This window comes from Cololabis saira, chromosome 19, assembly GCF_033807715.1.
Source record: "Cololabis saira isolate AMF1-May2022 chromosome 19, fColSai1.1, whole genome shotgun sequence".
Classification (NCBI taxonomy): domain Eukaryota; kingdom Metazoa; phylum Chordata; class Actinopteri; order Beloniformes; family Belonidae; genus Cololabis; species Cololabis saira.
The window spans coordinates 4,592,779-4,620,429 of NC_084605.1; the positions used below are offsets into that span (position 1 = coordinate 4,592,779).

At 37.5% G+C, this 27,651-nt stretch overlaps 2 protein-coding genes across 2 annotated transcripts; both read left to right on the plus strand.

Moving 5' to 3' along the window:
- The first annotated feature begins 5,504 nt into the window (after nucleotides 1-5,504).
- On the plus strand, nucleotides 5,505-12,676 carry LOC133419749 (oxidoreductase-like domain-containing protein 1). The gene is made up of 4 exons (XM_061709162.1): nucleotides 5,505-5,510; nucleotides 7,810-7,860; nucleotides 11,778-12,170; nucleotides 12,333-12,676. Exons 1-4 carry the CDS (start codon nucleotides 5,505-5,507, stop codon nucleotides 12,369-12,371), a joined length of 489 nt encoding a protein of 162 aa, XP_061565146.1. The 3' UTR covers nucleotides 12,372-12,676.
- Nucleotides 12,677-21,695: 9,019 nt separating this feature from the next.
- On the plus strand, nucleotides 21,696-26,979 carry LOC133419061 (retinal rod rhodopsin-sensitive cGMP 3',5'-cyclic phosphodiesterase subunit gamma). The gene is made up of 4 exons (XM_061708076.1): nucleotides 21,696-21,795; nucleotides 25,854-26,047; nucleotides 26,160-26,200; nucleotides 26,857-26,979. The coding sequence occupies exons 2-4, from the start codon at nucleotides 25,902-25,904 to the stop codon at nucleotides 26,931-26,933; spliced, it is 264 nt and encodes an 87-aa protein (XP_061564060.1). The 5' UTR covers nucleotides 21,696-21,795; nucleotides 25,854-25,901; the 3' UTR covers nucleotides 26,934-26,979.
- The last annotated feature ends 672 nt before the right edge of the window (nucleotides 26,980-27,651 follow it).

Genomic DNA, 27,651 nt, shown 5'->3' on the forward strand with positions numbered 1-27,651 from the left:
CTGAATTAACTGCCGAAGAAATGGCATAAATTGTGCCAAAATTACACGATTAATTCAAAATGGCCGACTTCCTGTTGGGTTCGGGCCATGGCGCCAAGAGACTTTTCTTTAAGTTGCGACATGATACAGGTGTGTACCGATTTTTGTGCATGTACGTCAAACCGTATTGTGGGGCTTGAGGCACAAAGTTTTCTAGGGGGCGCTGTTGAGCCGTTAGGCCACGCCCATTAATGCAAACCATTAAATATCACATTTATCACCAGACCTGGATTGGTGCAGAATTTGGTGACTTTTGGGCACGTTTAGGGGGAAAAAAGACCCTCCTTTCTTCGGAAGAAAAACTAGGAGAAAAACGAGAAAAACTAAAATTTCTACAGATACAATAGGGTCCTAATAATAATAATAACCCATTTTATTTATAGAGCACTTTTAAAAGGGTACACAAAGACGCTTTACACACAAATGTTAAAATCAGGTAAAAAAAAAACAATAGCAGGATTAAAATATGCAAGAGGAGATTTGTTTATAATGATAGGGCGTACAGAGTTATTTATATAAAATCAGTTTTAAAAAGATGTTTTTAGTTTTGAAAGTGGACAGATTGGTGCATCTCCAACTATAAAATCATCATTCCATAGAAATTAAACCAGATTTTATTCCCAGTGGAACTAAACTCCCATTCATCCACGCAAACCGTAAATAAATGGTTCAGTATCAAAGATGATGAATTGGGATCTTCCAGCTGATGGATGAGAACCGGAACCACGTCTGTACAAACATACTTCCTCAAAGAAGAAATCATAACTTTGTAAATGTAAATGTATTTTTCTCATATAGATTTTGTTGTATTCGTCCCATTTAAAGGGAGAGATGTATTAGCCTGGATCTCCACCTCCTCCTGGCTCGTATTTCTCTTCGAGAAGCTGCAGATTTTGTGATTTATGAGCAGCTGCAGAGCTCTGATAACCTGCAGGTTCTGGGGTTAAATCAGGCCTTTGTCCCGGTTTTATCAGCAGCTCTCACTCTTCACATAGAGAACGCTGGAAAAATGATCAAATAAATGAAAGAAACTTCTGTTCAGGACCAGATAAATGTTCTTTTCCACCTTTTATGTCCAGTTGAAGGACCTCAGTGTTTTTTTTTTATTTATTTCATTCATTAAAAAACAAAAACAGTTCAATATAATTACAACAAATCTCTTTCTTTTCAATAAAAGGGAACAGACAGAAGATTAAGCTTATTTTATCCGTCCCTTTTTCCTAAGAAATCCAATTTCAATTAATGTAATAATAAAAAAACAAAAAAACTCATTAAAAATTACACAAAAAGACTACAACAAAGTTATAAAATAACACAAAATAGCTGTCGTCAAACACATATTCTTTTTTGATTAAAAAAAAAAGAAATATGACAATATTGCTAAAAAGAGAGAGAGAAAGAAAAGAAAACCCACCTAACTTAACAATTATCATGATATTTCTTCATCAAACTGGCTTTTATTATTCTTTTAAATGTAATGTTTGATTTGCATTCTTTGGCTTCTGTATCCAGATTGTTCCATAAACTGAAACCTTTTAAAGAAACACAATTTATTTCCATTAATCTTTTTTTTTTTTAAAGATCTCTGTTCCTTTTAAGTTTTTATTTATTATTATTTTCTATTTTTTTCAATAATCAGTTCTGCAGAAGGAAGTATTTGCAAAACAAACTAACTAAAAACACTAGGTAATCTTTACAACATTACCAGAAGACGTACTTCTCCAATTTAAAGCTCCAAAAAGTCATTTTGCCTCAATTTTTTTTTATTTCCAACACCAAAATATTTCAGAATTTCAAGGAAAAAGTCAAAATTTCGTGAATAACCTTCTCAACATTTCAACTTTTTTCACGAAATTTTGACTTTTTTCTCAACATTTCGACTTTTTCTTGAAGTTGTAAACCTTTGTGGGGAAAAAAATCATAAAAGTTTACCAAAAAAAGTACAAATTTTGCCAAAAAAGTCATACAGTTTTTGAGAAAAATGGTGAGTTCCCACACATTTTTACAAACCCACGTGCCATTGGTTGCCGACGCCTGCAGTGTCCAACGTCTGGGTCGTGGGGCACATTTTGCAACACATTTTGACATTCTCCACAGCAGGTGCTGTTACTTCAGAATAATATGACTCAAGTAGAAGTAAAAAGTATCATCCAAATAATTACTTGAGTAAAAGTAAAAAAGTACTTGGTGAAAAAACTACTCAAGTACTGAGTAACTGTTGAGTAACGTCTGATTTATTTTTTTAACACAACCATTCAAACAGACAAAAGTACAAAATACTCATCTTCAGGGAAATTAAATCAATAAAATAATAAAATAAATTAAAATTAATAAAAAATAGCTTAAATTAAAATAATCTTAAAGTAAATTCAAGTACTTTAATACAGGGGTTCTTAACCTTTCTGACCTTGGGGCCCAATTTTTTCAGTACAGAGTGGCCCGGGGCCCATTAAATATAATGTGTGTAGTATAGTATAAGTATAAGTATATGTGTGTGTGTATATATTCAAGTAGCCTCATAGTTGTATCAACATCTGCATCTGACTGTTATATTAAAAAAAGTACATTTTTGCCAATTAACATGTTTAACTTGAATTAAACATATTTTTTTCTCTTAAAAATAAAGTAGATTTTATTTTATTTTTCAAATGCTATCTTATTTTATTTCTTTACCAGCAGTTTGAATTTCCCCTTTTCTTTGTTAATTGTCTCAACACATTTTTATACTAAATTAATATATATATATAATAATATATATATCGTTCAGTGAGAGAACTGAGCTCTAATTTCTCCTGTCAGGACTTTAAATCTGGGCTGGATGGTGTCAGGTTCTCATGCACATGAGAAGGTGCTCATTGTTGAGCCTGAAACGATATTTAGTTTTAATCATGTTCATTGTGGAGAAAGCTGCTTCACAGCTGTATCTGGACCCAAACAAGGTCAGGATGTTTTAAGATGGCCAGTTTATTTTTCTGTGACTTCAGTTCAGACTTGAGTGGATATGTTTGATGAAAAACTTTGTGTTTTGTTTCAGTGGCGTTTCACTTTCGCACTTTGAACGCCACGGTCTCTGAACGTATGAGACACTGGTTTTGTCCCAGTGGGAAGACTGAACAGGATGAATTTGTCCATTCCGGGTTGGATATTTAAAAATACAGCGAGGACAAAACTTAGTTTGATTTTAATTTAAGTTATTTGCATTAATAAGTTGTCAGGACTCAGTGTGTCGGGTTCATCCGAGCCTGATCAGCTGCGACGGGCACAGCCCGCACCGCAGCTCTCTGGTCGCGCTGCAGCAGTTACTTTCCGATGCTTTTTCGAAAGCCCGAACAGTCCAGTCCAGCAGACACGACAGCCCACGCATCTACATCTACCATCTTTCACCAGTAACGACTGAGCCCACCGCCCGAGCGGCAGCCTCAGCCGACGTCCCCGGCCGCGGGGACGCGCCGGGATAAATGATCACGCCGTGCTCGCTCGCTCTGGGCAGAGTGGCAGACCCAAGTAATCGATCCCTGATCCTGGCGGATCTAAACCTACTCTGTGCAGAATGAAGGATTTTCTCTGTAAAGACACACCATTTCTCTTACTATTACACGTACAGCTAGCTGAGTGTCTTCTCCTCATTTGGTGGGGAGTTGCTATGCAGTCCCGCGGCCCCCGCGGCCCACACGTACAAAACTGAATTATTTTTGGCGGCCCACTAGATGGCGCTCGCGGCCCAAGTGTGGGCCTCGGCCCTATGGTTAAGAATCACTGCTTTAATAAATAATAAAATAAATAAAATAACAGAATAAAAAAATAAATTAAGCACAAGTAGCACAAAATTTCCAGCCTTTGTACTTTTCTTTTTTAACCAGCAGAACTAGAACAAACATGAACTCATAGAAACTCTGTGTGTGTTTGAGTCTGTGTAAATGTGACAAAACATGCAAAAACTAACATTTTTCCCAAAGAATCACCCAGTGATGTCATGAGATTGACGCGTACGTGGATAAAAGGGATAAAAGAAAAGTAACAGCTCAACATAGCCTAATGTAGCGGAGTAAGAGGAACAGTTTCTTCTTCACAAATCTACTCAAGTAAAAGTAAAAAGTATAGTGAGTCAAAACTACTCCTAAAAGTACAACATTTCCCAAAACTTACTCAAGTAAATGTAACGGAGTAAATGTAACTGGTTACTACCCAACTCTGGTGAACTCTGAGGGCCATTGTTCCTAGAGTATGTTTGCATGTCTCACTATAATGCCACGGCCGTTCTCCGGAGACTCCAGCTTCCTCCCGGGGTCCGATAACACGCATGTTGGGCTAATTAGTCGATTGTAAATTGGTCCTGGGAGGGAGAATCGGTGGGGGGAACGAGACGCTGAGTGGTTTCTCTGCTGACACACAAACAAATACAGGGATGAGGATTTGGACGTAGAAGCAGAATCAGGAGAGAGAAACACAAAGAGGTGTTTACTCAGGATGGAAGCACTTAGATTTAAAAGGTTGTGTAACGAGAACAAACATCACCTCTGGACCAGAGCAGGAGGAGTCACACCTGGAAACGCCTAGAAACACCTGGAAACACCTGGAAACACCTGGAAACACCTGGAAACGCATAGAAACACACCTGGAAACACCTGGAAACAACTAGAAACACCTGGAAACACCTGGAAACGCATAGAAACACACCTGGAAACACCTAGAAACAACTAGAAACACCTAGAAACAACTAGAATCTACTACTTCTACTGTGTCGCTGAGACACCTGGATGCAGGTCAGGACTTAAAAAATGTTTTGCCAGCAAAAAAAGGTGAAAAAAGGTGAAAAAGGGGTATCAGATGGTTGTTTGGAAGTCAGGTTAAAAACTGTGAGAAACTGTGATTCCCAGATCACACAGGACTGTTTTGAACCAACGCAATGGGATGCTTTCTACCACGAGGACCTGGCAACATTCACAGACACAGTGCTATCCTACATACTGACAGGAATCAGCAGGAGAGACCACGTCTCTCCAGTGTTAGCGTCGCTCCATTGGTTACCCGTAAAATTCAGAATCCAATTTAAAATTTTATTACTTGCGTATAAAGCCCAAAACGGCTTAGCTCCGCATTATTTGCAAGACCTGATAGTGCCTTATGTTCCTGTCAGAGCTCTCCGCTCCCAGGGTGCAGGTTTACTCGTAGTTCCTAGAGTATCTAAATGTAGATTTGGAGGGCGGGCGTTCTGCTATCAGGCACCATTACTATGGAACCAACTTCCAATCTGGGTTAAGGAGGCTGACACCACCTCCACCTTTAAAACTAAACTTAAAACCTTTCTGTTTAGTAAAGCCTATAGTTAGTGTTTAGTAAACCTCTAGCTGGTGTTGGTAAATCTCTAGGTAGTGTAAACTCTAGTGTGTTAGAGTCAGTATTCATAGTTGCAGCTATAGAACAAGACTATAATAGTTAGTTGAAAACAGAGAACTGAGGCACTCATGAGGGTAAGGTTAATAAAATGCCTTTATTATTGCATGGCTAGTCTCTTAAAAGCGTGTCTACGCGTTTCAGCCAAACTGGCCTTCGTCAGGACAAAAGAGAAAAAAAAACGCGTAGACACGCTTTTAAGAGACTAGCCATGCAATAATAAAGGCATTTTATTAACCTTACCCTCATGAGTGCCTCAGTTCTCTGTTTTCAACAATTTATGGATCTCCCTTGACTGAAGAGCACCTGAGGGATACTATTTTTGCTAATACCCAAGCAGCACTCCATGCACCGCGTTCCTGTCTATAATAGTTAGTCTCAAATATAGCTTGGTGGTAGATATGCTGCTATAGGCCTATGCTGCAGGGGGCACCGACATGATCCACTGGGCGGTGCCTCTCACCCTTCTTCTCCTCTCCTTTTCCCTTCCTCTCTTCTCCATTTCCATTTTTATTTATTATAAATATCTCATAGCTATCATTTTTGTCCATCATTCCTGTAGTCTCTTGTGCCCCCTTTTTTCTCTTTTGTGCATGTTTGCAGGCTGGAGCTTCGGGAGCTGCGTGCTGGCCTGCGGTCCCGGTTCATATAAATGAACAGACACCTTCTACCTTCTCCATACGGACCCAAACAAACAGACTCAGGGACAGATTCTTCCCCAAAGCTGGGAACTTTCTAAACCAATAAGCTCCTCATATGTGCGTGCAATATCCTCTACCCATTATGTGCAATATTCTTTACTCATCTACATGCAATATTCTTCCATCCATTCAAGTGCATTATTATTCTCTCATTCACTAATTTTTACAGTGTATATTTATGTTTCCTGTGTCTCATTTTGTTGTTTACACAGTCTTTGCATGTGTGCACTTTTACGGAGCTGCTGCCTAATGTCATTGTACCAGTTTAATGATAATAAAGGCTTTCTATTCTATTCTATTCTATTCTATTCTATTCTATTCTATTCTATCTGTTTATTTCAAACATTATCATAAAGTTACAGCCGACACACAAGTGTTTTAGCTTCTCAGGTTTAGTTTTTGAAGCAGAAACAGCTAAAGAATAAAGACCTGATTCCAGTAACTTCTCCTCAAAGAAGAGCTTGATTTCTCGCGGCTGCAGGTTCTGCAGATTGTGCAGGTGAGGGAACAGAGACTCTTTGTTTGTTCGGGACAAAGACGCCGCTGTCGGACCTGGAACCTGGAGGAGGATTCTGACCCACGCCCCAGTTTATCCTTAGATACGCCGAGGAGCACCTTAGAACAGGTCCCCCGGAACTGCGTCCCAGAAGGGGCCTTCTGGAAGGGCCCCCCGCAACAGGCCCCTCAGAAGAGCCCCCCCACACACACACACACACACATGCTCTGTGTGTGTGTGTGTGTGTGTGTGTGTGTGTGTGTGTGTGTCGGTTCCTCCAAACTTTGCTGTTGCATGATGGGACATTTTATTGTTGTTCCTTTTTTTCATCGTTGGTTTTCAGGTCACATTCATGTCCGTGTTACTGTTAGTTACATATAAAGTTAGTTCCAGTTAACTAATCGATGAATAATAGAAACTAATAGATGAGTTATAGAAAATAATAGACAAATAATATAAATAATAGAAACCAATATATGAATAATATAAAATAATAATAGAAACTAATAAAAGAATAATAGAAACTAATACATTAATAATATAAATCAATAGATGAGTTATAGAAACTAATAGACAAATAATAGAAATAATAAAAACTAATAGATGAATTAATAATAATAGAAAATAATAATAGAAACTGATAACAGAATAATAGAAACTAATAGATCAACAATTGAAAACTAATAGACAAATAATAGAAACTAATACATGAATAATAGAAACTATTTTATTTCATTTATTTCCATGTCAGTAGCAACAACAGTAGTCTGGGCTTCACTCCCTAATAATAGTTAAATATTCCAGCAAATGAAACAAGCTGGTATTTGAACACACCGTTTTGTGCTGATTTTGTGAAACTTTTTTATTTATTCTATTCATTTTTTAATTATTTCATGAGAAGATTTTGTTCATAAAGATCAGATTGAGGATAAAGTCAGAGGTCCTGCAGGTTTTATAGTTATTTTATATTTAAATACCGTCTCTGAGCGGCAGGTGGTGCTACTGCGCAGCCGCAGACCCGCGGTCCTCCAGTCCTCCAGCCGCGAAGAAGAAGCAGAAGAAGAAAGATGGCGACCGGAGAAGAAGAAGAGACTTAAGCAGCTCCGGAGAGCCGTTACCAATAACATGAGTGTTAAAGACGCTTAAACGCGTCGTTTCCGCCTCTTTTCCGCCCTGAAGATGTTGTGTCTGGGCGTCAGGTCCGCCAGGTCCACACTTTCCTCCTCAAAGGTGAAGAAAACCGCCGTTTTTATGTAATATTTACACTAAATCCAGAAAACAGTGAAGTTAGTTTGAGGCTGGACATCCCACTGACGTCACTGGTCTCTTAGGGACCGTCAATAAATTACACACTGGACCTGTTTTATTTATTAATGTATTTATTTTATTCTCTATTTATTTACTTATCTTTATTATAATAATAATAATAATAATAATAATAATTATTATTATTATTATTATTATTATTATTAATAATACAATTTTCACCTGTTACCTTCATTATCTATATTATGACTTCTTATTCATACTAGATATTTTTATAATTTACTCCATTGTATGTGCTGTTCCACACTATTATATACCTTTTTGGTGTTTGTACAGCAAGATTTCCGAATAAAGTTTAAATATATATATATATATATATATATATATATATATATATATATATATATATATATATATATATATGTATATATATATATATATATATATATATATATATATATATATATATGTATATATATATATATTAATTACACACTGGATGGAATAATGGAAATGTTATTTTATTCACTTCAAACCGAAACTGAATTATTGTACGAAAAAGTACTTGAGTAAAAACACTTATCTATATAATATTTAAGGCTTTATATATATTTATATATATATATATATATATATATATATATATATATATATATATATATATATATATATATAATATTTAATGTTGTTCTCCTGTTTTTATTTTTTCAATAGCTTTTACTAACCTTAGGACTCCAAATATATCCCAAATTGTTGCAATCAAATACCGAAATGAGACACACCTCTTGGTTTTTAATTTATAAATGTTATGTATTTTGGAAAATGCATAATGCTCCTCTGTCAGGACATTAATAGATGAATAAAAGAAACCAATAAAATAATAGAAAAACGAATGAAATAATAATAGAAAAACTAATAAAATAATAGAAAAACTAATAAAATAATAATAGAAAACTAATAAAATAATAATAGAAAAGCTAATAAAATAATAATAATAATAGAAACTAATAGATGAATAATAAAAACCGTCAATAAATTACACACTGGGTGAAATAATGCAAATGTTATTTTATTCGCTTCAAAACGATACTGAATTACTGTACGAAAGGATTTGAGTAAAAACACTTCTTTACTTTTCTTTTCTTTTTTCTTCTTTTTCACTTTTCTTCTATGATACCTGGCTACATGGCATGTAATTTCCGGTAAAGAAACATAATTATAAGAAATAAGAATAAGATAATGGGATAAGATAATATTTCTTTCTGCCACTTTATTGAGGTTTTTGTAGTGAAATGAGGTATCATATTTAAGGTCTATTTTTTTTAAATGTTATTAATATATCTAATGTTGTTTTCCTGATTTTATTTTATCAATAGCTTTTACTAACCTTAGGACTCATATATATATATATATATATATATATATATATATATATATATATATATATATATATATATCCCAAATTGTTGAACTCAAATACCGAGATGAGACACACCTCCTTTTTTCCGTTCGGTCTCTGTTTTTCGTTTATAAACTTTTATGTATTTTAGAAAATGCATCACGCTCATCTTGCAGGATCCTTCATGTGTCTTCGGTCCAAATGACCTTCAATCACTTAAAATAGTTTAGTTTGTTGCTTTTAAATAATGTGAAAGTAACTGAAGACTATTTCTCAAGAGTTTCATTTGACTAACTGAAATCTTGAAAGACCAATTACTCTATTTTGCTTTTTCTACCTCCAGATATTTGCTAGAGTTTGGTTGGTTTCTGCACTTTTTTTGTATTTTTTTGTAGCCTATTTGTTTCTTAGTTTTATGTATTTTTTAATTTTATTTCTGTTAAACTACAAACTACGCCAGCTACCTGGCTACCTAATCTCTGCTATTTGTGCCAATCAAGTTTTTAGATTTTAAATCCTCGAATGAAGTGAAAGCTTTTGGAAAAATATCACAAGGTCAATGTGAACCATGACTTTTTAAATATAAAAAATAATATATAAATACACAACATTTATAAATGTAAAACAGAGGTGTGTCCTATGTTGGTATTTGAGTGCAACAATTAGGTATATATTTGGAGTCCAAATATCACAGTTAGTAAAAGCTATTGAAAATAAAAACAGGAAAACAACATTAGATTCTTTATTTTTGGTTAAATATTATATAAAAACTTGTTTTTATTTAAGTCCTTTAGTACAGTAATTCGGTTTAGCTTTGAAGTGAATCAGACAGATGTCATGAAGGATATTGAAAATAAAGTTTGCATTATTTCATCCAGTCAGTAATTTATTGACAGTCCCTAAGAGAGACCGTCAATAAATATCCAACCTGAAACTAACTTCACCGCTGTACTGCGTCTATTCCCTGGTATAATATCTCTTTTTTACATCTTTGGACTCTGAAAAACATAAATAAAGTCATCCTTAGACATTTATACCGTAATGTAATTATTATTTAAACTTTGTTAAAGTCTCTTAAGGCTTATTAGTGTGTTTTTCTCACATCAGCAAACCTTTGACAGGATACGTTAATTAAAACAAAACGAATGCCACGGTTAATAAACTCATCTGGAATTACTTCGTTTATAATATAAATATATATAAAATCTATTAACATAATATTAGTCTAAGAAGATTTAAAATCTCCTTGTTTTTTGTTGTTTTTTATGAATCACAATAAAGAAGGTTCCAGCGGCAGAAGGAACATTTAAGGCGGTATTTAGTGTTTAGTGGAGCGGACCCAGATATTAGTCAGAACCAGGGCTGGGGATCCATTCAAATGTCAGGAATCGATTCGGTTCCAATTCTTAAGATTCAGAATCGATTGTAAAGATTTGATTCGATCCGACATTGATTTAGGTTAGTGTTATTAAAACAGTTTTTACAGCTGTTGCATGAATTATATGACTATAGTTCTGCAACATATTAATACTAGTATTATATTGAGATTCAACAGCAAGTATTGCAGCTAATGATGCTGTAAGGACCAATCAGCTCCCAGAATGCTGATAGAACTGAAAAAGAAACATCGTGGGTCAGAATTACCAAACAGATCCAGGAGGAAACAGAGACGGATGAAATCGGTTTTAATTCTTACCACATTCCGTTTAAACTTTTTCGGTCTATTTCGGTTTAAAATTTTTGGGAATTTGGTTTTCAGCATTTTATGCAAATGTAACCCCAAGACAGTATATAAAGTAATGAAATATAGACAATTTATGCAATTATAACTGAAAACTTTTTTCAGACTTTTTTTCTGCATATATATTAATGGTTAATACGAAATTGGTAAAAACCTAAGGCATATATGTATTTTTAATATAGAATATTTATTATATATATTTTGATATATCATATATATTTCTTTTATTAATATATGTGTATATATTTATATATATATTTTTTTTTTATTTATTCATTTTATTTATTTTTTTAAATTAAAAAAAGAAAACTTTAATGTTTTCATACCTTTAAACATATTTAAAGGCAAAAACATGGCACCAGTTATTCTCGTGTCCAACAAAACATTCCTTTTTTGGGCATAAACAAAAAAATACCAAAAGTTGTAATGACGGAAAAAAAAATCGATCTTTAGACATACAAATCGATTTTTAGGAATTAATGAGAGTACATTTTTTTTTAACAATATCTTTATTGTTTTTTCATTTACAAACAGAATATTATAAAAAAGGACATTTCACATGAGAGTCAATTTAGTAGGAAATATAATAAGAATAATAGGAAATAATTATTCCTATAATAATAATAGGAAAATAGATTTATTTTTTTCAACACAGGCCTAGTCAGGGGCCCGTAGAACCTTTTAGAACCTCCGGTCCGGGTTCTAGTCCATCTTTTCATGGGTCTCTGTCTCCTCCTGCAGTTCTGGACTCGTCTCCCCGGGGGGCCCGTCTTCTGCTGCTCTACCGGGCCCAGGGCCCCCCCGGGGGGGCCGGATCCTCCGGGCCCCGAAGGGGCCTCGGCCGGACCGGAGCAGCCGGAATCCGGAGCATCTACCGGACCGGAGCAGCCGGAGCCCCCGGGACCGACCCAGGAGGCCCTGGTGGCTTCTGGGCCGGCGCCGGAACCTCCGGGGGAACCCTGGGACCCGGCCCGGGGCCCCCCGGCCCCCCCCGCCCACTGCTGCATGAGCGGCTGCCACAACTGCGTGTGGATCGAACACGCCGAGCAGCTGCTAGCTTACTACCAGGACGGGGGGGACCGGGCCCTCGCCGCCATCGAGGAGAACGTCCTGGACCAGAACCTGAGGGCCTACCTGCAGATGGAGGTCCGGATGCTCAAGAAGAACCCCTGATGGTACCAGGACCAGGTCCTGGACCAGAACCTGAGGGCCTACCTGCAGATGGAGGTCCGGATGCTCAAGAAGAACCCCTGATGGTACCAGGACCACGTCCTGGACCAGAACCTGAGGGCCCACCTGCAGATGGAGGTCCGGATGCTCAAGAAGAACCCCTGATGGTACCAGGACCACGTCCTGGACCAGGACCACGTCCTGGACCAGAACCTGAGGGCCTACCTGCAGATGGAGGTCCGGATGCTCAAGAAGAACCCCTGAGAGCCCGTCCAGCCAGGTGGCTTCTGGGTAATTTTATAGATGTGAACAGGACGAACCGCCGGCTGATTAGACGTCGATGTTTGATCGTTGGACGTCAACGTGTGTTTTGTGGATTTCCAGAGAAAATGACTCTGAGTTGGACTGAAATTTACAAAGTGGTGAACCGGGCCGGACTTGTTTTCTGGTTTCCAGACCGAACCACGGTTTGGGACTAAAACCCGGTTTATGGACCGAACCTCCGTTTCAGGAATGAACCCCAGGTCGTCCTGGTCATCGTTCCAAGAAAACACTTTTACTTCTGATTAAACGAGTGTTTTATTGGGTTTATTCTGCACTTTAAGATATTTTAGTATTATATTTATTTTAATGATTTGTTGTTCTGTGTGTAAATGACGTATTTGATCTTTTTGGATCTTAAAAGTTGATTATTTAATAAAGAATCCGTCTTCAAATCAAGAAAACTTTAATGTCCTTATTGAAGTTAAGTTAAAAATATAAACTATTAATATTATTATCATCGTTATTATGATCATTATTTTTATTATTATCATCATTATTATTATTATCCTGTACAGGCCTCAGTCTCCTGGTGACACTAATATATACCAGTGTGTCGTCTGCATATTGTGGTAGTTGGTTTGACTTCAGCTCGGTCCTCGCCGTCCAGCCAGGTGGCTTCTGGGTAATTTTATAAGAGGACGAACCGCCGGCTGATTGGACGTCGATGCTTTTGTGGATTTCATGGGAAAATTACCCCGAGTTGGACTGAAATTTACAAAGTGGTGAACCGGGCCGGACTTGTTTTCTGGTTTCTGGACTAAAACACGGTTTCAGGGCCGAACCCCGGTTTTGGGACTAAATCCCAGTTGCGGGACCGTACCACGGTTTCGGGTAGGGATGGGCATGATTAATCGACGATCGATTACTGATCGTTAAGAATTTAGTCGATCACGTGAATTTCTTATCGATCAAAGTCTGGCATCAAAAGAGGTTTGTATTGCGCTGTTTCCTCAAACACAGCAGTGAATTTCACTGTGTGGCAGCAGTGAGAGATCTGACCACCAGGGGGGGAACTGAGAAAGCAGAACTCAGTTACCGGAGACACTGGAGAGACCGGAGTTACCGGAAACACCGGAGATACACCGGAGAGACCGGAGTTAACGGAAACACCGGAGTTATCGGAGACACTGGAGAGACCGGAGTTATCGGAAACACCGGAGATACACCGGAGAGACCGGAGTTAACGGAAACACCGGAGTTATCGGAGACACTGGAGAGACCGGAGTTATCGGAAACACCGGAGTTATCGGAGACACTGGAGAGACCGGAGTTATCGGAAACACCGGAGTTATCGGAGACACTGGAGAGACCGGAGTTATCGGAAACACCGGAGATACACCGGAGAGACCGGAGTTAACGTAAACACCGGAGTTATCGGAGACACTGGAGAGACCGGAGTTATCGGAAACACCGGAGTTATCGGAGACACTGGAGAGACCGGAGTTATCGGAAACACCGGAGTTATCGGAGACACTGGAGAGACCGGAGTTATCGGAAACACCGGAGATACACCGGAGAAACCGGAGACACCGGAGTTACCGGAGTTACCGGAGACTCCAGGGGTCCGTTTCACAAAGCAGGTTCAACAAACACTGAGTTTAATCCTGAACTCTTAGTTGATCTACTCTGAGATCGGAAACTCTGAGTTTTCGGTTCCAGAACAGCGGATTTGAGGTAATTTACTCAACTCTAAGTAGTTTCACCGGGAGTTAAGCTCGTGCGTGAGGGAAATAAAAAGCCAGCATCAGTAGATCGCTGATACAAGGATTCACCATGGCAACCGGCGACACAAAAGAGCGACATACATTTTCTTTTTTTTCTTTTTAACTTTATTTATCTTTTCAATTTACAAAATCCCTTTGAGGAAACGTTAGTTTGCATCTGAAGATCCACATACTTCACGCCACTGGAGTTAGAAGCATTAATACGTGCGTATGGCGAGTATGAGAGCATATTTTGAAAAAAAAAATGAAATTTTATTGTCAATTAGATCAGGGCCGTCAATTGGGTACGGCAGCTGCCACACCTCGGCTTCAGGGGAGAATGTAAATGTTTTTTTTTAAATACATTTATGGAATTACTCTGTATCTATTTGTATTAATGTATTCTATTACTTCATACATATAAAATGACTACAAATGCAAATCAGAACAACATGATGGATTTCAGTAGGTATTATCTATCCCAACACTTGTACCCCCCCCTCATATCTTGAAATGTCCCAGCGTCCCTGACGACAGTGGTCGCTATCAATCTCGTTTTTAGTGCGCTCTGCAGATATAATATATCTGCCATTTTCTTTCTTTTTATTTAAATTGATTTATTTTATTATATTTATGTTACTTATGTAATGACTTATGCACTTCATCCACTTTATGTCTCATACTGTATTTGTTTATTTAATTCCTTGATGCCTGACTGTCCACGGTCAATGTTCTGACTGTAATTGGAACTTTTAAATAAAGTTTTAAATAAAGTTTAAAAAAAAGTGCGCTCTGCAGTGTTACTAACTTACAAAAATTAAAATGAAGCAGACAACCACGCAATAAAAAAAAAGAAAGAAGGCAAGTGATGGGTCCAGAATATATTAACGAGGCTGTTAGCCACTGATGGATTAATTATGCAAGTTCATCTCAAAGTAAGATATAAATCCTCTTATACATCTGTTTAAGGGAAATATTTGACTTTTTTTTACTCTCCCTCTCCTTTTTGCATTTGGACTTTAACTGTTTGAAGTTAAACTGGGATGTCCCTGTGATATTGTTGCACTGACATAGTGAATAAAATACGTTGCGTTTGTCAGATACGCCTTTTCTGCTCTCTAACTCTGCCGCTTGCTGTCCGTGGTGCAGAAAACGGATGTGTATTGCGTAAAGACCCATTGGCTGAATTGACGCCACTGAGGGAGGAGACGGAGAGAAACTCCAGGTTCGCTGAAATAAACCTGGTCCCGACCAGGTTAGGTTCAGAGAGTCTGTTACTACGGTAACTGACCAGGTTAGGTTCAGAGCGTCTGTTACTACGGTAACTGACCGAGAGCTTAAGTTACCTCTCTTTGTGAAACAGGCTAGAGTTACCTCTCTTTCTCTGGTTTGAGTTACCTCCCTTTGTGAAACGGAAAACTCAGAGTTTCCCTCATTTCAGGGTTAACAGACTCAGAGTTTTCACTAAACCTGCTTTGTGAAACGGGCCCCAGAAAGAGAACCATGAAGAGACGGCCAAATTTAGCGTGGGAGTATTTTGAATTGAAAAGTAACAAAGTTCACTGCAAAGCAGCGAAGTCGTGTATAAATACAACACGTCCACAACTCAAATGATGTACATTTGAACAACGTAAACGCGACCCTGATTAACGTCGGTGGCGGCGCATCCTGCTCTCAGGCTAGCATCACCGCAATCTATCGCAATCATATCTTTATCAACAAAAATCAGCAGCTGCTGTTGGATTTATTTTATTTACCGTTAGAAGTGGACAATCATCACCACTGTGAGTAAGTTTTGTTAAGTATTTTCCCTCACTCTCATAGTCTCTCTCCGCTCCGTTCCTTTAGGAATAGTTCTAAGTTATATTTTGGCAAAACCTGTCGTTCCTAAGTATTATTATATTTTTGATTGAGTGTTTAATGCGATTGTGTTTTGGGATTTTTTAATTTTTTATTTTGGAACAAAAGAGCGTCAATTGTGTTTTCGGGCACCGGCTCTGCTTCTTATGCAATTAGAACTGCCAATTAATCTGCCTAAAGAGTTGGACTGTTCTTAAAATAAATATTGTATTTAGGAACACAGCTTATTTTGTATTTTTGTTGTATTTTGTAATACAAAAAACAATGATTAATCGTTAATTTCCCCAATCGTCGATTAAGGCAATTTCATCGAATGGCCATCCCTAGTTTCTGGACTGAACCCCGGTTTTGGGCCCGAACCTCGGTTTCCGGACTAAATCCCAGTTTCGGTTCCGGGACACGATGACCGGCGAGCGGCTCCTTGGACCTCGATGGTCCGGTTGGGCGTCCGAAGGTTTGAGGTTTGTTTCTGTCTCCAAGAAAACACTTTTACTTCTGATTAAACGAGTGTTTTATTGGGTTTATTCTGCACTTTAAGATATTTTAGTATTTTATTTATTTTAATGATTTGTTGTTCTGTGTGTAAATGATGTATTTGATCTTTTTGGATCTTAAAAGTTGATTATTTAATAAAGAATCCGTCTTCAAATCAAGAATACTTTAATGTCCTTACTGAAGTTAAGTTAAAAATATAAACTTATCTTTTTATTATTATCATCACTATTATATTATCATCCTGTCTAGGGCCTCAGTCTCCTGGTGACATTGTAATATATATCTGCGTGTCGTCTGCATAGCTATGGTATTTTATTTAGTTGTTTATCATCTGTGCCAGTGGGAGCATGTATGTTAAACACTAAAGGTTCCAGGATTCACGTTGCCAGTTCTAGCGTTAGCTATCGTTTCCTTAGTAAGAGAAATGAATCTTCTTCTCCAGAAACATACGTTGCGTGAAACGGAAGGTCAAGAAATTCTGGAAACTCTTCATATTGCCGAACTGTTGTTATTTAGTTCCTGTTTTATTTTGAAACCCGTGTCTTTGTGTTTAAGTTTTGTCTTGACTTCCCTTGTTCCCATCTGCCCTGATTGTCTGCACCTGTGTCTCGTCAAGCCTTCTGTACATATCTTTCCTTTTGCTTCCGGCTGGTCCGTGCAATTTCCTTTAATCCCTATTTTTGGATTTTGTCATGTTCATGTTCTGTTTTTTTTTTTGTTTTTTTTTTTTTGTTTTTTTAATGCCGCTAAGCAGTGCTTTTCTTTGTTTTAAATTTCTTTGGTCTCTCACAACCGTGACACGTATTTTGTGCAACTCTACTCAGCGTCGAGTGCAGTGGTTGTCACTCGTGGACTGACTGTTTAGTTATTTATTTCTTATTTTATTTTATTTTGGATCCCCATTAGCGGACGAAAAACGCCAGCTAATCTTCCTGGGGTCCATGAAGATTATAGGTACATTCACATAAAAGTACATTTACACATATATACGTCATATAATACTTTACACTTTCAATATATGAATACATAAATAAATACTATACCTATAAGCCTCATTTTGGGTCACTTAAAAATTATATTCAAGGCATTCTCTGATAGCATCTTATGTGTGCTAGAAAGAGTAGTGGGCCAATGATCGAGCCTTGTGGTGTCCCATTACTGTTCCTAAGACCGAAGTGCCAACAACCACCACCAGGTGGGGGTTTACAGGTCTGGGCAGTTCTGGTCACGCCTCAAACGTTGAGGGGGGAAAAAGAAGAACTGAAGACGAGTTTTCCAATCAACATGACCTTTAGGAGAAAGTTAGAGGTTATTTTAGAGTAAAAGGGAATATATAATAAAGATGAAAGCTATGCGGCCGCAACAAACTCCACCAACTCTTTAAAGACCTGAGAGACACATCTGGAAACACTGTTTCCTGTTTTAAATGAACTTCTGCGTGTATTTATCACCATAGTGATGGTGTTGAGAATCTCTGATTGTTATTATTGATTGATTGGGATCTTTTTATTATGGATGACAGGTGTCTCAGTCTCGGTGAGATTAACCTGCATGAAGAAATAAGGATTATAATACTTGAGGAAGAGCTGGGGGAGGAGCTGCTGCTCCGTTAGCTGAGGGCAGGTGTCTGAGAATCTCTGCTCAGACTTCTGACCCGCAACCCAGATAATGGATGGATGATGGATGGATGATGGATACATGGATGGATGGATGGATGGATGGATCATTGATGATGGATGGATGATAAATTAATTCCGGTCTTTCTTTCTGCTCGTTCCCTCGCCCGTCTGTCTCCATGATCTTATATTCCACTGGGCTTGTTTTCTAAACAAAGTTTCAAGATGCAGCAGCAGTAAACGCTGGTCAAGAGCAGAGACCATTTATTTAATAAATAACTTGGAGGACCTGGAAATAATTAAAAGAACAGATGGAAACAGGAAACATCAAAATTGTGAGCTTTTCAAAGTTGTAGCGGCTAAGTTAGTTTTTCTTCCGGTAGTTTAACTTCCGGTCCCCCCCCTATCCAATCAGAACCTTCCCAACCCCCAGACCTGGAGAGGAATTGGAGAAAGACCTTCAAACGTGTTTCCATGTAAACCTCAATTCAGAATTACTATTTCCATGTAAACTCGAAGGAAAATAGTTTAATTCTGAATTATTTATTTCGGAATAATTAATTCCGAATTAAAAAACATCATGTAACCGTGGCCAATATTATCCAGAAAGAATAAAAGTTCCTGAGCTGCTGGTAATGAAGCTAACGAGGTTTGGGAGGTTCCACCAGGAACCAGCGGGGCCTCGTTTGAACCTTGAGGTTGTTTCCTCTGGGAGAGTCTCAGGACGCCTGTAGGAGGTGAAGCCATGGATGTATTATAGAACTGGATGGGACACTAAAAATGGCCGCCCATTCATTTCAATACATTCTGCTCAGCCAGCGCATAAGCCGAAAAAATCTCTGACTTCCGGGTTTACTTCCGCATACAGCGGCCCATAGAGCATGCGCAGTTGAGTCACCTCCCATGATGCTCTGGGGCCTCCCATCATGCCCCGGGGCAATGACGCGAGTATTAATATAATATGTATTAATATAATATCTTAATTAATGTATATTATTACATGTATAGCATTACATATATTATTAATGTATTAATATAATATAATTACATAATATATGTTAATATAAACATCCGTGGAATGCACGGACACGGCTGTGACGTCAGCCGTGACGTCACGCCCAGAAAGAGACTTTTCTTTGACTTTTCTGGCCGTTATAAAACATTTTTGACAGATATAAAGTCCATGACTTAAAAATATAGAATACAAAGATTATTAATAGCCGGTGATTACAGCTGGAGGTTCCTGTGAACAGTTTTAGAGGCTTCTCTTTTACTATTGCGGTCTATGGGAAAAAAGCTTTCTGGGCCGCATGGGATTTTTAGTTGCAGTACCGCGGTTGGCCACTGGAAAAAATCGGCGCGCCTTCTGAGTGCCAGACCCGGGGGCTGGGTGAAGCGTTTGGATGATATAGAAACAAAGATTCTGGAAGCTTCCTGGTGCGTCTTTAATCCGTCTGGCAGAAACTAATCTAATCTGTATCATCTCCTGCTGCATCTTATTATCTCTGATCATCACGAGGGTCATGTTTCCCTGTTGAACCTTCTGGAAACATTTCTACCAAATGTCTCAATTTTACAAAATGTCACGGCTTTTACCTTCATGACTGTTACCATGACGAGTGTTACCATGACGAGTGTTACCATGACGAGTGTTACCATGACGAGTGTTACCGTGACGAGTGTTAACGTGACGAGTGTTAACGTGACGACTGTTACCATCATGACCCCATGAAAAGAATCTTTACAGCCAACAACGCTGCAGAATGTTTTGATGCTATTTTACATACAATTATACATATTTTGTGGAATTTTACTGTTGTAATTGTTACCATCATGACTGTTCACAACTGGTTACCTTCACGGCTGTTACCTTGTTATTGGTTGTTCCCGGTTGTCAGGCCAGCGCCATTGTCTATGGCAGCTCCGCCGACAACCGGTGTGTGAGTGTGTGGGTGAATGTTTGCAGTGTAAAGCGCTTTGGGGCTGTAGGAGTACAGCTGGAAAGCGCTATATAAGTGTAAGCCATTTACCATTTACCATTTGTTACCATGACGACTGTTACCTTCACGACTGTTACCGTTGTTATTGTTACCATGACGACTGTAACTAAGACAACTGTTACCTTCACGGCTGTTACCTTGTTAGTGTTACCATGACGACTGTAACTAAGACAACTGTTACCTTCACGGCTGTTACCGTTGTTATTGTTACCATTACGACTGTTACTATGACGACTGTTACCTTCACGACTGTTACCGTTGTTATTGTTACCATTACGACTGTTACTATGACGACTGTTACCTTTTTACCTTGTCTGCACACATATTAATGATTGATACCGTGACGGTAGAAACCAAAGGTATATATATGTGCATTATTACTATATATACATATATATACGCGTACACATACATAAATATACACATACAAACCCAGTGTTTTTTTTGTTTTTTTTTGGGGGGTGGGGGGGTGGGGGGGTGGGGTGGAGGGGTGACGACATCCACTGCCAATCCAGGAAGCAGGAACACACAGAGGCACACGTCAAGCACTGGAAATCTGCAACAAAAAACCACAAACAAAACACGAAACCGGCACGGAGCCGACCAAAACACGAACAGCAATCGACCTAAATCTTGAGATCTGATCGCAGTCTGAGCTAAGCTACCGCTACCTAACCCCAAAAACTAGAGAGCCAGCATGCAGGTGAACAAGCCTGTGTGTATGTCTATGTGTGTGTGTGTGTGTATGTATATGATCGTGTGTGTGTGTGTGTGTGTGTGTGTGTGTGTGTGTATATGTTTGTGTGGCTGTGTATGTTTGTGTATATGTATGTGACTGAGTGGCTGTGTGTGTGTGTGTGTGTGTGTGTGTGTGTGTGTGTGTGTGTGTGATAAACCAAACCATCCACCTGAAGTGTATCTATAGTGGGGGAGGGGGGGAGCAACACCGCCACCCGCGAGACCAGAGGCCGACACGGAAGAACCCGGAACCCAGGCCACCGGCAACCCCACAGAGGGGAGAAGTAGGAGGGAGGCAACCCACCGCCTGCGAGCCCCCCTCTATATATATATATAGATATATATAAACATATGTGTGTGTAAGTGTTATATAGATATATTTTGTTTTTTTTGTATAGAAATTTAATTAATTTTGATTATAATGAAATAGAGTTTAGGGGGTAGGATTTAATACGTTTTTACTTCTTCCTACTCCTTTCCCAGCATGTTAATTATGATGGATGCATGTTTTTACCTATATTTTTGTCTTTTTTTTTTTTTTTTCTTATTTACATTTATTTATTCTTAATTATTATTGTTCTGATTTGTTTTCACTACTGTTTCATGTTCGAAATAAAAAATCAATTCAATCTTGGGATGAACGCAGGATGATGATGGAACAATCTGTAATCTCCATCACCTGGATGACATCACTGGGGGGGCGGGGCCTCCCTAATCCTAATCCCGGCCTATAAAACGGGCCCCCAGACCTCGGGGCTCCACAGCCAGACTAGCGTAGGATCATCTCCGCCAGACAAACATCCAAGCAGCGGTGAAACCTCTGGACCGTTGAACCGGAGAAACCTGCAAACACGTAAGAACCAGCAAATTTCTGGATTCTTCTTCTTCCGTTTCCATCCTGACCTTCAGTCAAGGTGGTCCAGACTGATGGATTCGATATAAGAGGATAAGAAATAATAAATTATAAAATAGACGTTTCACATTCTAGAATGTTTTTGATAACATACTTTATAATTATAGTGTTTTATATTTATTTACAATATTTTCTTTAAACATTTTCTTAAACTTGAAGATAGAACGACACATTTTTAGGTCGTTGTCACAACTATTCCATATTTCTCTAGCCTTAATTGATGTACATCTCTTTTTAATATTAGTTCTTACTGTCGTCGTCTCAAACATGAGTTTCCCCCTCAGGTCAGAGCGGTTTCTTTTATCTGGAACAAATCCTGAATGTAGTTTGGAAGCAGTTTCTGCTTTAAAGGCAAATAGAACAGTTTTCTGCTCTACTATATCATGGAATTTTGGAGTATTATATTTAATAAAGAGATTATTTGTTGGTTCATAATAGTCAGATCTATTAAGTATCCTTAAAGCTCTTTTCTGTAATAGGAAAATAGGATTTGTATTTGTTTTATAGGCGTTACCACAAACCTCCACACAATAAGTCATGTATGGAACTATGAGTGAGTTATACATTAAAAACTGTTGCTCTTTGACAGAAGATATAATTTGTTTTATTTAATATTACTAGGGTTTTGGACATTTTTGATTTTACACTATTTATATGTGATTTCCAGCAAAGTTTATCATCAATTATTACCCCCAGGAACTTATTTTTGTATACTCTTCATACCACTAATTTTATTTTAATTGTTATTTAATTATTTATATATTTATACGGGACTCTGTCAGAAAATTAGAATATTGTGATAAAGTTCTTTATTTTCTGTAATGCAATTAAAAAAACAAAAATGTCATCCATTCTGGATTCATTAGAAATCAACTGAAATATTGCAAGCCTTTTATTATTTTAATATTGCTGATTATGGTTTACAGTTTAAGATTAAGATTCCCAGAATATTCAAATTTATTTATATATATATATATATATATATATATATATATATATATATATATATATATATATATATAAATAGATAGATAGATAGGATATTTGAGTTTTATTAAACTGTAAGCTTAAGAATTGTGCTAAAAAGAGAGAAAAAAAGAAAAGCCACCTAACTTAACAATTATGATATTTCTTCATCAAACTGGCTTTTCTTATTCTTTTAAATGTAATGTTTGATTTGCATTCTTTGGCTTCTGTATCCAGATTGTTCCATAAACTGAAACCTTTTACAGAAACACAACGTTCCATTCATTTTGTCCTGAATTTATTTGTTTTTTTAAAGATCTCTTCCTTTTAAGTTATACTTATTTTCTTTTTTCAATAATCAGTTCTATAAAAACACTAGGTAATCTTTACAACATTACCAGAAGACATACTTCTCCAATTTAAAGCCAACAAAGTAATTTTGCCTCAATATTTTTATTTCCAACACCAGAATATTTCAGAATAAACCGTCGACTAACCATCAAATGTCCATATTAACACTTTTAACACCTTACATGGGGGTGTAACGGTACACAGGAGGCACGGTTAGGTACAAGATTGGTATAATAGGGTAAAAGGAAAGGTAAAAAATAATATTTTGGTCCTTTAATTTTGAGAAATGTAACCATCCTTATTGACATCAGTTAAGGCTAGAGAAATATGGAATAGTTGACAGACTTATTGGTCCTAAGTTTTAGTGAAGCAGTTCAGTTCTGCTGCAGTGGAAAAAGAAAACTGAACATAAAGTAGTTTAACATTTCAAAAAGTCCACTATTATTTTATAAATACTATACTTATAATTTTTATTTTATTTAGTCTGAGTTCATGTTGTCCGACTTTGAGCTGCTGTCGAAGCCGAATTTCCCCTCTGGGGATCAATAAAGGACTATTTTATCTTATTTTATCTTATAAATGACTTGAAAGTCGTACGACTTGCAGATCACAGGATATTAAAAGTGTGTGAAAGGAGGAAACTGGTTCAGGCGTGAAAAAATATAATTTCTGTCTACTAGTGAGGACCTACGACGCCAAACTAAGACAAAAAAAATGTGGAAATTACGAGAATAAAGTCATAATAATATGATAATAAAGTCATAATAATACGAGAATAAAGTCATAGTAATATTACGAGAATAAAGTCGTTATATTACGAGAATAAAGTCGTAATATTACGAAAATAAAGTCGTAATATTACGAGAATAAAGTCGTAATAATATGAGAATAAAGTCGTAATAATATGAGAATAAAGTCGTAATATTACGAGAATAAAGTCGTAATATTACAAGAATAAAGTCATAATAATATGAGAAAAAGTCGTAAAATTACGAGAATAAAGTCGTAAAATTATGAAAATAAAGTCGTAAAATTACGAGAATAAAGTCGTAAAATTACGAGAATAAAGTCGTAACATTACGAGAATAAAGTCGCAACATTACGAGAATAAAGTCGTAATTTATGAGAATAAAGCCGTAATTTATGAAAATAAGTCGTAATATTACCAGAATAAAGTCATAATATTATGAGAATAAAGTCGTAACATTACGGGAATAATATTACGACTTTATTCTCATATTATTATGACTTTATTTTCGTAATTTCCAATTTATTTTGTCTTAGTTTGGCCGTAATACTCCACCAAACAGCTGCATGTTACCTTCTTTTTGGCAAGTTATGCTTTTTATTCTGACAGTTCTCTCCTCTAACGACTGATTATTATTGATTATCACCACCGACCGAACATTCAGGATTAAACCTGTTCAATGTGACCGGATTAAGCAGATTAGCACCTCTGCACTAACTCAGCACTTTTGCTGGGGTCGTCCTTGTCTAACGAGATTACCCAGAAGCCCCAGCTTTAACACGGAGAGGGCACTCCCTAATTAACCTGAGCCGGGGATTATGGGAATCTGGGTCACTGCGGTTTCACCTCGAGGTGCTCGTCACCTCTGTAAGTGGATTGTAGCACCCTATAATGTAATAATTTCACCCTATAATGTAATAATTTCACCCTATAATGTAATAATTTCACCCTATAATGTAATAATTTCACCCTATAATGTAATAATTTCACCCTATAATGTAATAATTTCACCCTATAATGTAATAATTTCACCCTATAATGTAATAATTTCACCCTACAATGTAATCATTTCACCCTATAATGTAATAATTTCACCCTATAATGTAATAATTTCACCCTATAATGTAATAATTTCACCCTACAATGTAATCATTTCACCCTATAATGTAATCATTTCACCCTATAATGTAATAATTTCACCCTATAATGTTATAATTTCCTGAAAATGTAATAACGCCTGAAAATGTAATAAAATTTGCACTTAACTCAATCGAAAATGTAATAAAACCCAATAATGTAATAACTTCCCCAATAATGTAATAAAATATCCTGACTGACGGATATTGTAATAACATTTTTACCAATAATGTAATACCTTATTACGTTATTGGGAATTTATTACATGGTACTTATAGTCTGCAATTTAAGCCAATAGTCATTCTGGTGTTTCAAATCCAGCGTATATAACATTCTTAGATACTCACAAAACCCAAAATGTAGAACTCTGGACTGAAAATGAACATATATATTACATTATTTGTCAAATATTACATTATCAGTTTTGGAAGAAAAAAAAAGACCCACCTGAAAATTTAATAAATTCCCAATAATGTAATAAGGTATTACATTATCGGTAAAAATGTTATTACAATATCAGTCAGGATATTTTATTACATTGGTGAAGTTATTACATTATTGGATTTTATTTCATTTTCGATTGAGTTAAGTGCAAATTTTATTACATTTTCAGGAAATTATTACATTATAGGGTGAAATTATTACATTATAGGTTGAAATTATTACATTATAGGGTGAAATTATTACATTATAGGGTGAAATTATTACATTATAGGGTGAAATTATTACATTATAGGGTGCTACAAGGATCAATGCAAGTGATGATTTTAAAAGTGTCTCCTTTTTGTCCTTTCAGATTTCACCTCAACCACCGAGACTTCGCGTCTTTTAGAAGCCGCTCATCATGAATCTGGAGCCGCCCAAGTCCGGGATCAAGTCGGCCACCCGCGTGACCGGGGGCCCGGCCACGCCGCGCAAGGGCCCGCCCAAGTTCAAGCAGAGGCAGACCCGCCAGTTCAAGAGCAAGCCGCCCAAGAAGGGGATCCAGGGGTAGGACAGCCGCCGGAACCGCAGCTAACGCCGCTAACGCCGCTAACGCCGCTAACTTAACGCTTCTGACGTGAATGAAGGTTAACTGATCCGTGTTTTTTTTCCTCCGCAGCTTTGGCGACGACATCCCCGGCATGGAGGGTCTGGGCACAGGTGAGATAACGGGGGGTTAGGGTGGGGGGGCCGGGGGGCCCGGCACGGCCCGGACTACGCTAGCATCTTTTTTTATTGTGCACTTCGAGAAAAAAGTCGAAATGACGAGATTAATGTTGAAATACAATTTCAAGAATTTTGTGAATAAAGTCGAAATTTCGAGAATAAAGTTGAAATACATTTCGACTTTTTTCTCAACATTTTGACTTTTTTCTCGACATTTCAACTTTTTTCTCGACATTTTGACTTTTTTCTCGACATTTCGACTTTTTTCGGGAAATTTTGACTTTTTAGTACATAATGAAAAGAATATTCTTCCTCCTCTAAAATATTATTTTTATTTTTCTCCTGCCTGGCCCTCATACTACGGAAGAGGATTTTCCGTAGATTTTTTTTTCATTGTGCACTTTGAGAAAAAAGTCGAAATGTCAAGATTAATGTTGAAGTACAATTTTGAGAAAGAAATTCGAAATGTTGAGAAAAAAGCCAAAATTTCGACTTCATTCTTGAAATTGTATTTCAACATTATTCTCAACATTTCAACTTTTTTCTCGACATTTCGTGCACAATAAAAAAAAATCTTCCTCTCAAATATTTTTTCTCCCGTCTGGCCCTAATAATCTTGCGTACTAATACTCTTCCGTCTTTGTTCCCAGACATCACCGTCATCTGCCCCTGGGAAGCGTTCAACCACCTGGAGCTTCACGAGCTGGCGCAGTACGGAATCATCTGAGGAGGCTAGCGGGCTAACGCCGGCTAGCGGGCTAACACCGGCTAGCAGGCTAACGCCGGCTAGCGGGCTAACGCCGGCTCGTCCCCGAAGAAACTCCTCCTCTCAAAACATCCGAGCCACAAACTGCAACAAAAACAAAAAATGGAAAAAGAGAAAAAACAACAAAAAACAACCTTTCTCTCCTGTTACCACCGGACTGATTCTCTGCAGCTCACACTCAACCTCTGCTCGCGTTTAGCGTCCGTTCGATTCCCGCCACCTCTAACACACGCCTGGTCTCTCCTCCTTCGCTTCCTCTGTCCTCTCTTTCTTTCTCTTTCTTTTTCTATCCTCCTCTCGGAGTAAAGAAACCAAGCAAGGCAGCCTCTCAGTGAGTTTAAGAGATAAAACCGTGAGGCAGGTCGGCTTCCCGCCTCGCGAGCCTCGGCTCGATCCTTCACTAACGTCGGAGGATCCTAACATCCGGCCGAACTTTAAAATCCTGAATCCTGTAGAGAGCCGACAGCTGCTGCCGGCGCGGGAATCCGGTTAATCCAGTTTCCCCCCACGATTTCCCAAGAACACGAAGAAGTTACTCAAAATCTTACCAGGAATATTTGTCTTATTTTTAGTTAAAATGTCTAATTTTTAGTCAAAAAATCTCATTACACTTAAAACAAAAGTCATTACCAGGAAAAATAACTTATTATTTGACAATTTTCACCTGTTTCAAGTAAAT

Coding starts and splice junctions, on each gene's coding strand:
- LOC133419749 (XM_061709162.1), top strand. Junction 7,861..11,777: donor CCACACTTTCCTCCTCAAAG/GTGAAGAAAACC, acceptor CTCCTCCTGCAG/TTCTGGACTCGTCTCCCCGG. Junction 12,171..12,332: donor ACCAGAACCTGAGGGCCTAC/CTGCAGATGGAG, acceptor CTGAGGGCCCAC/CTGCAGATGGAGGTCCGGAT.
- LOC133419061 (XM_061708076.1), top strand. CDS start 25,902: ATGAATCTGGAGCCGCCCAAGTCCGGGATCAAGTCGGCCACCCGCGTG. Junction 26,048..26,159: donor CCCAAGAAGGGGATCCAGGG/GTAGGACAGCCG, acceptor TTTCCTCCGCAG/CTTTGGCGACGACATCCCCG. Junction 26,201..26,856: donor CATGGAGGGTCTGGGCACAG/GTGAGATAACGG, acceptor CTTTGTTCCCAG/ACATCACCGTCATCTGCCCC.